This window comes from Podarcis raffonei, chromosome 11, assembly GCF_027172205.1.
Source record: "Podarcis raffonei isolate rPodRaf1 chromosome 11, rPodRaf1.pri, whole genome shotgun sequence".
NCBI classification, from domain to species: Eukaryota; Metazoa; Chordata; class Lepidosauria; order Squamata; family Lacertidae; genus Podarcis; species Podarcis raffonei.
The window spans coordinates 122,324-134,509 of record NC_070612.1 but is presented as its reverse complement, the minus strand read 5'-3'; the positions used below and the strand labels follow the sequence as shown (position 1 = coordinate 134,509).

Genomic DNA, 12,186 nt, shown 5'->3' with positions numbered 1-12,186 from the left:
ACTCCAAGGAGAAGGCAAGGGGTCTCTGAGAGGGCGTTTGGAGGAGCCAGTCCTTGGAAGAATGTAGCCATGTAGCTCAGTGTTGTCTGCACTGGCTGGCAGCTGCTCTCTAGGTGGGATGGACCCTGGACTCTTCTGCACACCAAGCCAGGGGCTCCACAAACAGCTGCAGCCCACAATGGGGCCTGAGGGGAGGCAGGCTGGCTGGCCAGGCAGGGAGGAGGAGGAGGAGCTGGCTGGGCAAGCCGCCAGCCAGAGGAGATCCCTGTTGGGGGGCCAAGAGCCCTACAGGACTGGACACAGTCACTGTGGGGGAAATGGAACCAGCACCTACCTTCCATGTTTTGAAGAGGAGGTAGATGCAGACCTGGCCCTCAGTGTGTGGGTGGGACACACAGACACTTCTTAGCCCACCTAATTGTAGGAAGGATGGAGGCTTCCAGGTCTGGCTGCAATGCCTGCTGGGTGCCGTAGACCCTGGGGCAACCATCCTGCGCCCCTTGGGGTGGGGTGGGGTTCCTCATGTGCTGGATGAGGCTGCCTTGCCCTTCTGCAGAGCTCTGACAGCCATGTTCTGTCTCGTGGCCCCAGGTGTGGGGGTGGCAGGGATTCATTTCTGCCCTGGGGAGTTGCCTAGCAGAGCCCGCCAGGTGCTTTGGATAGGAGGGGAGAACTAATGTAAGCTTGAGATCATTCAGCTTCCCAACCTGAGGATGTGAAAGTGGTCAATCGAAAAGGGATGCACGAGGATCCTGGAAGTTGGAGGCGAGAAGAGCGGGGGAAAGGTTTTATGTTGACGCCCAATGAGGCGTCACCCCAAAAGGCATTGTGAGGATTCCTCAGGCGGCTGAATAAGCAGTAAAAGGGCAATTGCAGCTCAGTGAAAATAAATGTACAGTGATGCACACTGCTGCAAAATAAATACACCTTAAATTTCATAGCATTGTAGAATTGGAAGGGACCTCAAGGGTCATCTAGCCCAACCCCCTTGCAGTGCAGAATAAAACAGCTAAAGAATTCATCAGAGAGTCCGTTTCATTGTGTTAACAGCTCTTGCTCTCAGATGGTTCCTTCTGGTGTACTGTCAGTCTATAGCCGGTTGAGTTCTGCCCTGCAGAGCAGGAAAACAAGCTTGCTTCATCTTCCTTTTGACAACCTTTAGAGATTTGAAGATGGCTCTCATATCTCCTCTCAGTCTCCTCTTTTCCAAGCTAAACATACCCAGCTCCTTCAACTGTTCCTCATAAGGCTTGGTTCCCAGACCCTCTGCACACGTTCCATCTTGTCAACATCCTCCTTAAATTCTGGTGGCCAGAACTGGACACTGTATTCCAGGTGTGGCCTGACCAAGACAGAGGAGAGCGGGACTATGACGAGGAGCCTATGACAATTCACTTTGTTAGCTTGTGCCAAATTCTCCAAGCTGTTGTGCTCATTTTGAATCTTGCTTCTGTCTTCTGTGGCATTGGCCACCCCTCCGTTTGGTGTCATCTGCAAATTGGATGAGCATCCCTCAACCCCTTCATCTAAGTCATTTATAGATGTTGGACACCAGCGGGCCCAGGACAGAACCCTGTGACACCCCCCTTGTCACTTTTTTCCAGGATGACGAAGCTCCATTAAAGAGTCCTCTTTGGGCTCCAGCCAGCTACAAATCCACCTAACGGTTACCTCCTTCAAGCCACATTTTACCAGCTTCCTTCCAAGAATATCATCCGAGACTTAGTGCCGATACTGTGTACCCTTGAGCACCCCCTCCACCCCCCCCAGCAAGTCAAGATCCACTCCGTCCCCCGTGTTCCTAGATGGCGCCCCCAGTTTGCCAAGGGGGCGGGAGGGGGCGTGCGCTCTCCCCACGGCAAGAGTTCGGCGGCTGCAACTCCCAGCCCCCCACGCCGAGGGCCCCTCGCCCGCCCCGCCCCGCAGCCGATGGGCACTGCTCCCCTGCCGCCCCCCCTGCGACTCCAGTTGCCCCGCCCGCCCGGCCTGCGGGTCCCGGAGCGAAGCCGCGCGCTCCCAACGGACGGGGCGCCCGCCAGCCGCGCCCGGGAACGGCACTGGGGGTCCCCCTCGTCCCGGATCGGAAGGCGCCCGGGAGCCCCTGAGCCGCCCCCGCGACGCCGCCGCGCCCCCCGGGCCCGAGGAGGAGGAGGAGCCGCCGCCGCCGCCGCCCTGCCTGCGCGTCCGCCCTCGGCGCCGGCCGGGATGTGATGTCAGGAGGGCGGAAGCGGCGGGGCGGAGGCCCGGCGGGGACCCGAGGGAGCGGAGGGGGCGGGAGCAGCGCGTCTTCCTGGGCGCCGGGACCGGCTGGGCTCGCATCGCGGCGGCGGCGACGCCCCGTCGGGGCTCGGAGCGCGGCCTGAGCGCGGCCATGACTCTGGCCGTCTTCTTCGGCTGCGCCTTCATCGCCTTCGGGCCGGCGCTGGCGCTCTTCCTGCTGACGGTGGTGGCCGAGCCGCTGCGCATCATCATCCTCATCGCAGGGTCAGTGCCGGGGGGGGGGGAGAGGGAGAGGGGGAGGCGGACCGGGAAGACCCCCCCGCAGACCACGCCCCCTCCCCGCGAGGGCCCGGCCTCTCTCGGGGGAGCTGCCGGCACCGGCGGAGGAAGAGGGGTGCAGTGGGTGCGGCCCGCCCGGGTGTCATCCCTGGGGGGGTGGTGACATCGGCGCGCCGCCCCCCCGGGACTCCCCCCACCCCCGAGGCCGGCTAGCCCCGCCCCCGGTGCCCAGTATGTGCGCCGCTCAGGGTGCTGGAGCAGCTAGCTGCGCCTCTGGCTGCGGGGGGGGGGCGATGCCTGGGCCCTGGGGCTCCTGGGCCAGCCTGGGGGGTGCCTGGCTGGGGGGCGCCGGTGACCTTGGCCCTCCTCTCCTCCGGCTGCAGGGCCTTCTTCTGGCTGGCCTCGCTGCTCTTCTCCTCGCTGGTCTGGTTCATCGCGGCCAAGGCCAGTGACCCGTCCAACGAGGCGCTCCAGAGGGGCCTCCTCATCTTCGGCGTCATCTTCTCGGTGCTGCTGCAGGAGGCCTTCCGCTTCCTCTACTACAAGCTGCTCAGGTAGGGGCGCTGGGGGGCACACGGGGGAGGGGGGGCTACAGCCTTGGGCCAGGAAAGGCCCCTTTAAAGCCAAGGCCTGCGCTGCCAAGGGGACCCTCCCTCCCAGCCACCCAGCGACAAACCCTGGGGGGAGAAGCAGTGCTGGAAGCTGCAGGTGGCAAGCGAGGCCCCCCGGGAGCCACCGCCCAACCAGCCTGATGCCAGTCCTGGGCAAAATGATGCTGCCCATGATCCCTTATGCTGGTTGGTACCACAGATTGTCCAGGTGCCCATTTTTGACCCCCAGAAAAGAAGGCCTGGCAGCACCAGGAGAAGCCTCTGCCTGAATGCCTGGACTGCTGTGGCTGCTGCCGGTCAGGGCAGGCAGTGCAGGGCCAGGTGGGTGGAAGGAGGGATGTGGGGGCACCAGGCAGCTCCCCCTCTTCCTGTCTGTGGTGGGTTGAGCAGCCACAGACAAGGGGGGCTTGTTAGGGGGTCATCCTGGAGGGAGGCTGGGGGGCAGGGCTCTCGTCTGCCTCTTCACACTTCCTGGGACCTGTGGCAATGTTATAGATGTCAGTGATCTGAAGGAAACAAGGCTGCATAAAGCAATGTAGTGCCATGAGAAAATACAGATTATACTGGTATATGAAGAGGCTTATCAGAGCAGATTCTCAGGCTGATTGAATATTGGGCCTCCCTGTAACGCCCGGGCATTTTGGACTGATGCTCAGGGATTCCCACCCAGGCCTGATGGTCACGATCCCACAGCCTCCAGCTGGGCAAGAGCATGGGAAGCCAAACAGGGAGGCAGCAAGCAGAGGAAGCAAGACTGTTCTTTGCACTCCTCTTACACTGAGGAGGAGCTGCAGTGGAAGTCTGCACCTTGGACCCTTCCTGCTTCTTCAGCCATCTTTACTCGGATCTCTTTGGGCTCCGACACATCTCATCATGCGGAAGGCCTGCCTTTTCCCCATAATCTTGCCTTCCAAGGTTGCCGTCAGCACAGTGATCCTTCCTGTTTCCAGCACTAACTTGTTGCACCCTCCCCGACCCCCATGAGGACTGTGGGGTGGAGGAGACTCCAGGGCAAAGTGAGATCCCTGGGGCAGAGACAGTGTGGGTTGCCCCACAGTCCACCACAGGGGCTTGGCAGACGCAGCAATGGCTGCTGCGGGGGCAGAGGAGATACTGGTCTGCCTGTAGCGAGGGGTCTTTCCTGGGCCTTTGGTCCCATTGAGGCCAATGTGCCCGTCTGGTCTGCAGGACACCCCCCCATCCACCTCTGGAGCGCAGAGATTCCCCTCGAAGGCTAATCCTGATGAGCGCCACCCCTGAGGAGAGATGGTGGGCTGCCCCGTGACTGTGAAGGCCAGCAGGGGGGCTTGCCTTGCGTGGACTCCAACCGTCAGCTTGGCTGGGGGTTTCTTCTGCGCAGACTTTATTCTCCTGAAATCAAGTTGAAAATAGAGAGGAAGGGTGCCCCTCCCGTTGCACCAAGACTGCAGGCTCTAGTTGTGATTCCTGCCTTGCTGAGGGGGTCCCTTCCAACTCTACAGTTCTTGGGTTCTAAGACAGGCCAAAGTGCTTAAGGTGAGAGATGCTGAAGATTTCCAGTACAAAACTCAGGATTCATTCTCTCCCCTGACCAGGAAGGCGATTGAGGGGCTGTTGGCCCTGAGTGAAGATGGCTGCTCTCCCATCTCCATCCAGCAGATGGCGTACGGTGCGTTTCTAGAGGGCAGGGAAGAGAAATGGGCAAAGAGGGTCCGCTCTCAGCCCAGGCTCCCTTGGGGAGAAAGGAGGCCCGAAGGCGGGGGTTGGGCCGGGAATGGGGTCCCACTTTATTCAGAGGGGTCCGACTTTTAGATCCATGGGAGGGGCTGCTTGAGTGCCCCCCCCGGTCCAGACAATCTGGGGCTGAGCCATCTCCCTTCTGGGAGGGAAAAGAGCAGTCCAGGAAGGGGTGGAGAACATGGGGGAGGCTTTGGGAGCAGTCCTGGTGAAACGTCTGGGCCTGAGGCGGGGGTGGGAGGGTCCCACGGTCTGACTCTGCACACAACGGCTTCTTCCCCGCAGTGGCCGGCCTGGGCTTTGGGCTCATGAGTGGGGCCTTCTCCATGATCAACCTTCTGGCGGACGCTCTGGGGCCAGGCACGGTGGGGATCCACGGGGACTCCCAGCTCTACTTCCTGACGTCAGGTAAGGGTCTCCAGACGCTCCACCCCCCTTGACCCCTCTGGCCTGCCTCCTCCCTGCCTAACGGATGCTCTCTCCCGCCACAGCCTTCATGACGCTGGTGCTGGTCCTTCTGCACACCTTCTGGGGGATCATCTTCTTCCACGGTTGTGAGACCAAGCAGTGGTGGGAAGTGGGGGCTGTGGTGCTCACCCACCTGATCGTCTCTGGCCTGGTGAGTAGCTGGAGGGCAGAGAGGGGCTCACTTCTCATGCTGCTGCTTGCCAAAAACAGGGTTCGTTTATTTATTTATTTGCTATAAAGTTGTAGCATAAAACAAACAGTATATTGCAAAATAAACAAATCAGGTGCATTTATTCTTTTATTATAAAAGAAGGATAAAAGAATAAATGGAATATAAAATAATGGCATCAATGAAGTCAAGCTACCAAAAACAAATCCTGGGTGATAAAGGGCAGAGAAGGGAGCAGCTGTCGTGGGGGGGGGGGGCAGGGGCTTGGGGTCGAGTGGTGCAGTCTTGACACTGCACCTGCTCTGTGCTGAGCTCCCTGCCACCCACCCCTTCTGCTGCCGGTGACTGGCAGTGATGTGGGGCTGGGGAGGGGAGAGGGAAAGCACTGCCACCCCCTCCGGCCACCGCACGGGCTGCTATGGGGTGTCTCTTTCACACTCTCCATTCCAGCTCCCTTAAGAAGTAAGAAAATGCATTAATCTAAATCATAAAGGAATAAGTGAAATAATACTGACTTGGGTCTTCCAAATTCCCAACTGTTCTTAGCTTGCTAGTATTTGGTATTTTGATAGGTTTTTTTTGTTCTAAAATGAATCTCCAGAGAAATTGCATTGAATTTGCTGTTATTTAGCTACATTTAATTGCTAGCATAAAACAGACTGTATCTGCCTCTCAAATAGAAAATTCAGCACTGCAAAGTCATGTCCCAGGTAAAAAGAAGAAGAGTCCCCAAAGTGTTTGTAGTCTTTATGCAAAAGTTAGAAGAACTTCTGGTATAAAATTGGTATTACCAGACAGGAGAAGGAAGTTTTACAGGGGAGGGAGACGTGTGATGGAGAAGTCTAATTGGAGCTTTGAATGGAATCTGTGAAGCTGCTCCATGGAGGGAATCCGTCCATGTCCACAGAAATGGAAATGCTTCAGGGGGAAATGGGAACGGCATGAAAGGATGGGGAAGACCATGCTAGTCTCTTCATGTTCAGAGGAAGCAGCCCAGCAAGGTCCAAGGAACAGACAGTCGGAGAAAGGGAAAGCCAGCTGAGGAGAAGCAGCTCTCCAAAAGCTCCCTGAGGAATAGGTCCTTGAATGTCCCTGAGAACAGGGCAAACAGAGCCGTTTTTACCTTGTACCCAAATGCCTCTCATGCGGGGGCCAGTTGAAAAGCCCCTGGGAGGGAGTTGTGTCAAGGGGGCACCACCACCGAGAAGGCCCTGCTTCTTGCCCCTGGGCTGCCGCTGCAGGAGCCCCACAGAAGGAGCTCTTGTCCCAAGCCCTGGGGTCCCAAGGCGCTCCACGCTCTGGGTGCAACCAGCCAGGCCCAGTTGCCCACTGGCAGCCAGTGCATGCTTAGGGTTCGGGGTGGATGGTGAGACACCTCCCCCTCCCCCCATGGTGCTCCTCTAGGATCTGGGCTGCCGCAGGCGCAACTCCCTTCCCACGCTGAGCCAGAGAGGTGCCCCTTGCCACACTCCGGCCTCCGCGATGGTGCATTCATGGAGAAACCGGTTCAGGAAGCAGCAGCCAGCTCCCAGGTGCGCTGGGTGGGGGGGGGGAGAGAAAGGGCTGGCCCCAGACTTGGGGACGCCCCCCCCCCCGTTCTGCTCTCCCACCCTTCCCTGCCTCTCCTGTCCCATCTTCCGAAGACCCAGCATAGGCACTCCTGGGCACCTTCTGCCCTCACCTGTGCCGAGAGAGCTCTGAGGCGGCTTCCTGAACCCAGCACTTTGGTGGTCATGGGGAGCTCAGGCACCATATTGGAGGGGTGTGTGTGTTGACACGCCCTCTTTGACCTGGGCCAGCACACCTGAAACAAGGTGAATGGAGTGTCTGGGTCACCATGAAAGGGGGTCGTGATGGTCCTCTGAGGGGCCTCTCCCCCCAGCACACCCCCAGCTGGCAGCCAAAGGGTGAGGCAGGTCTGAGATACTTCTTCCATTCAGTTGTCAGACCAGCAGAAATCTGAACAGGCCAATTGTTAGATGACGGGTAGGAGCTAGTTCTCAAGGACATGCTAAAAATCCTAAAAAGACAAGAAAAGCAGCAGCACATTTGAGAACTATCCTGCAAAGGAGAGAATGGAAAAGTTTCATTCAGAATAAAACTCAATTCCTGCCCTTCTTCACCTTACATTTAGCATAAAGTGATTCTAAATCCTAGGTTAGAATCAGAGTTGTTGCTGAAAGGCGACCCCAAAGGTCATCTAGCCCAACCCCCTGCAGTGCAGGAACCACAGCTATAGAATCCCTCACAGATGACCGCCCAATCTCTTCTGAAAACCTTCCCAGGCAGGAGATTCCACCACCACCCAAGGGAGCCTTTTGACTACAGTCAGAGCTCATGCTATGTTTGCTTCATGATACGTTTTTTCAGGTTGCATCCCGTGGCAACCCAGAAGCACTGGCAAGGGTTACTTCCAGGTTTTGCCGCTCGCGCATGCGCAGACACAGCGAATTGCAACCTGCGTGTGCGCAGACGCGCTGCTGTGGGTTGTGTTCTATTCATGTTGCGAACGGGCCTCCGGAACGGATCCTGTTCGCAACTAGAGGTACCACTGTACATCTGTTGATGCAGCCTAGAATAGCATTAATCCTTTTTGCTGCTGCATCACATGGTGGACTCATGTTAAGACCCCTAGATCCTTTTCACATGTTTTGCTGGCAAGCCAGGTGTCCCTCATCTTACATTTGTGCACTTGGTTCTTCCCGTCTAATTGCAAAACCTGACATTTGTCCCTATGGAAATGCCTTTTGTTAGTTAGTTCTTCCTCCAGAAGCATTCGCTTCCCTTCCCTGTTTTGTCTACTGCAATGTGATGTTGTCTCCCTTCCTGCAGACGTTCTGGAACCCGATCTACCTGGGGAGCCTCCTCCCTGCCTACCTGCTCATGGCAGGTGCTGCCGTCTGGGCCTTCCTCGTGTCTGGCGGCTCCAAAGAGAACCTGCGCCACTTCCTACTGTGTAAGTATGCCCAGAGGTTGCCACGGGGCAACAATGCCCATCACCCACCTGGCTGGCTCCAAGCAGCAACCCACCCAGAGGCTGTTGGCTCTCCCTGGAATTGGCCCCTCCATCCCCTGGCTTGAGGGTCTCAGGCTCTTTGCCTCTGACCCCCTCCGTCTGTTTCCACAGGCCTGCGGAGTGGGACACCGCCACCGCCCGGATCCTGAGGCCCCGCTGGGCTCCCCCGCCCTGTCCTTTGAAGCCATTTGCTGGGGCAAGGAGGACGCAGCTGCTGTGCCTTTGGGAGTGCTTCTGGGCCCGAGGAGGGGGCCGCTGGACTTGCCCCCAGAAGCCCCTCTTGGGGCAAGTTCCCATAGGAGGTCTGGGCACAAGGGGCGCTGCAGCAGAGCTCCTGGACCCTGTGAATCTGCAGCAAAAGCCCCCTCCCTCCAGAGAGGGGTTCCTGGCTCTGGCCAGCTGGTGTTGTTTAAATAGGGGGTGGGCTTTGGGGGTGCTGGGGCGAATGACAGGTGCCGGCATAGGGTGTTGGCGGGGGTGAGCATCTGTCTCTGTGGGGTGGGGGTGCAGAGGGAGAGCCAGCTGTGTGGTCTGCTTAGAGGAGAGAGGGGATCGGGGTGGGGGTTACTGGGGAAGGGGGAGTGCCCCACCTGGCCTCTTTCTTTCATGGGGGGGGGCACATCTGCACATTTGTACTAATAAAAAGGCTGGATGAGGCCCACAGTGTGTGCGCACCTGTCTGTCGGCAGTGGTGGGGTTGATGGTGCTACACTGAGGGAGGGGGGCTTCAGAGAGGGGGCTGCATCCTCTGAGAAATAGGGCTGGGTTGGCTGCTGGTTGCTTCTGGGGCCCCTCCTGTTCGGATTATGTTTCTGGGGGTGGCAAGATGTCCTTTGGTGTCCTTCCAGTCTGATGAGAAATGGTTGAGGGGGCTGGTTTTGTTTAGCCTGGAAAAGAGGAGACTGAGAGGAGATATGAGAGCCATCCTCAAATATCTCAAGGGCTGCCACATGGAAGAGGGAACAAACTTGGCTTCAAGTTACAAGAAAGGAGATTCCAGCTAAACCTCAGGAAGAACTTTCTGGTGTCAAGAGACAGTCTCCCTCTGCAGCAGTGTTTCCCAACCTTTGGCCTCCAGCTGTTTTGGAATACAACTCCCATCATCCATGGCCACTGGTCTTGCTAGCTAGGGATGATGGGAGTTGTAGTCCAAAAGCAGCTTGAGACCCCAAGTTGGATGTGGATTCCCCTTCCTTGGAGGTTTTTAAGCACAGCTTGGATGGCCACCTGCCATGGATGCTTTAGTTGAATTTCCTTCATTGCAGAGGATTGGGCTAGATGCCTCTCAGGGCACCTTCCAACTCAACAGTTCTATTAAATGAATAGATACTTTTGGGTAATTGGACCTCAATTAATCCAGGGTTTTCAACACTAGTACTAATTGGGCCCTAAAATGCCTCCTGTTTCATTGTATACTCTGGGACAATTTTTCAATGTGAGGAGCACCCAAATATAGAAAGAAACACAGTTTCTTTGATAAACTACACAGGTAAGGCCACATGAGCCGCCTCCTCCAACCGTCCTCAAACCTTTCCTTTATGGAAAAAGCTAATATAGCTCCAAATAACTGCCATGAAGATGCATCCTGAGAGCATTAGGCCTGAGCTCTTTGACTGCCTCTCCCTTTGCTGGGACCTGGAGCTTATCCTGCTTCTGACATCATTGTTTATTTGAGTTTTATACCACCCTTCACTGATGCCCTAAGGATACACCTGCATTCAACCTCAGCCATATCCACAGAAACCCCCGTGGCCAGTCAACCTCTGCAACTAGCTTCCCATCAGCCTGACACTCTAACAATGTCAGCCATTAAAGAAAACAGAAATAAATAGAGGAAAAGAGGGGCACTGTTGGGGAAGGGGTCTTCACCTGGTCCATCTCTGTCCTGCTGATCGTTATCCATTCTTGCTTCAACTTGGGAATCAGGAAGTCTGGCCTTTAAATCCATGCCCAGAACAGGATTGTGGTGCCTTCACATCAAGCCAGTGTGAAGAGAGCAATCCTGGTGGTGCCAGGCTGATTCAAGTGCCAGGAGGGCCCCTGCCAGCTGGTGCGAAGGGAGGCCAATCCCGCTTGGCTGACTCCTTGTTTCTCCTTCCCATGTCAAGTGGTGAGAAGGACAAAACAGTAACCTAAGTGGAGCCTGGCTGCTGGATCAGGCCAAGGGCCAGAGTGTTCTGCATCCTGTTCTCACAGTGGCCAACCAGATGCCCATTATGGGAAACCTGCAAGCAGAACAGGCAGAAAGCACCCTTTTGCGGGCAAAGCCAAAATGTCCTGCTTGCAGCTGCCTTTGAGCCACCACACCAGGAACCTCAGCCGAGGGATCTTGACAGGTGGCAAGGACATCTCACCTGTCAATCAGGTGACAGCATGAGGTCATGTGATTCACAGTCGGCCAGCTTCACCCACCTGCCAGCTTTAGCAAAGGCTGGTCTTGACAAGGATCCGGTCTGTGGAGCCAAAAATGTCCCCTGGCCCTGCTTTACAGAACTGGCCTGTTGGGCCCCTCCCCCCTTCCTGCGGCTCAGCCTCAGGGCCATGCCAGCCGGCAGCTGCCCCCTAGGCTACAGGGACGTCGCTTGCCACAGGCCCACCCTCCCCCCTGCTAAAAAGGTGCCCACCACCCACTGCCATTGGGCCTGGCACTGCAGCCGAGTCCAGAAGCCACTGGGTCTTGGAGCTCCACACTTTCTCCACAGACAGTGGTTCTTCAGGGCTCAGGCTGGGACTCTTTCCCAACTCTGTCTCGAAATGCTGGGGCTTCACCTGGAGAGCTACTACCTGCAAAGCAGCTGCTCTACCACTGAGCTACAGCCCTTCCCTTCTCCCACCCCAGCTGGTTTATTGGCCATGGCAATTCATTCACCAAACTTGTCTATGTGCTCTTGGGCTTCTGATTTCTCTTGAACGACTGACATGGCAGCGGCAGTCTGGCAAAGTAGTCTTGATCCATTCATCCATGGCATCCTGACATTTCCCTCTCCTGTATAGTCCTAGAATTGTGGAGTTGGAAGGACCCAAAGAGTCATCTAGTCCAACTCTGCAACCCGCAGTTTCCAGGGAGGCCTCCTTTCTTGTATGTGCACAGCATGGTTGAGATGTGCTGTGCTGCCCAAGGCCCTTTTGCCCATCCCTGTCTTGTGTCGTGGGGCATCGTCTTCATGCCTGGATCCAGGGCCACACTTCATTTCCCAGCTGAAGGACACCCCACAGCCAAGTGGGCATCAGAAGCAGCAGAGCTTGAGCCTCTGGGGGCAGAAGCAGGCCGGGCTGGCTCTGAGGCCTCCCTTCCCCTCTCCCTGAAGCCCTGCTCTTTCAGGCGGGGTGGGGAGGCTTCCCCCAGAACTGAACAAGGGAGGGGGCTCCCTGGGAAGAGGGTGGGCTGTCCTTCCCATCAGGGACGCTTTAGCTTTGATTCCTGCACTGCAGGGGGTTGGACTGGATGACCCCAGGGGTCCCTTCCAACCCAGCACATCTGTGACTCTCTTTTAAAAAGTGGGCAGAGATGGGAGCAGGTGCTTCAAACCTTTTTGTAATGCAAAAAAGAACTGACACAATAAAGACCTGGTTCCATTGTGGGTTCTTGTCGAAAGGGGGTGGGGTGCAAGAGGGTCTCAGTTCACAACAAATGCTCTGTGTGCGGCCTTTGCGACCCAGCAGCTGCCGCAGCGAAGTCAGGCTTCCATCCCATCCAGGCAGACCAG

General features: G+C 56.8%; 1 protein-coding gene across 1 annotated transcript; it reads left to right on the top strand.

Annotated features, from left to right (window-relative positions):
- The first annotated feature begins 2,330 nt into the window (after window positions 1–2,330).
- Window positions 2,331–10,929, top strand: LOC128423042 (gamma-secretase subunit Aph-1b-like). The gene is made up of 7 exons (XM_053407724.1): window positions 2,331–2,484; window positions 2,883–3,053; window positions 4,685–4,758; window positions 5,112–5,234; window positions 5,318–5,445; window positions 8,296–8,419; window positions 8,591–10,929. The coding sequence occupies exons 1-7, from the start codon at window positions 2,372–2,374 to the stop codon at window positions 8,626–8,628; spliced, it is 771 nt and encodes a 256-aa protein (XP_053263699.1). The 5' UTR covers window positions 2,331–2,371; the 3' UTR covers window positions 8,629–10,929.
- The last annotated feature ends 1,257 nt before the right edge of the window (window positions 10,930–12,186 follow it).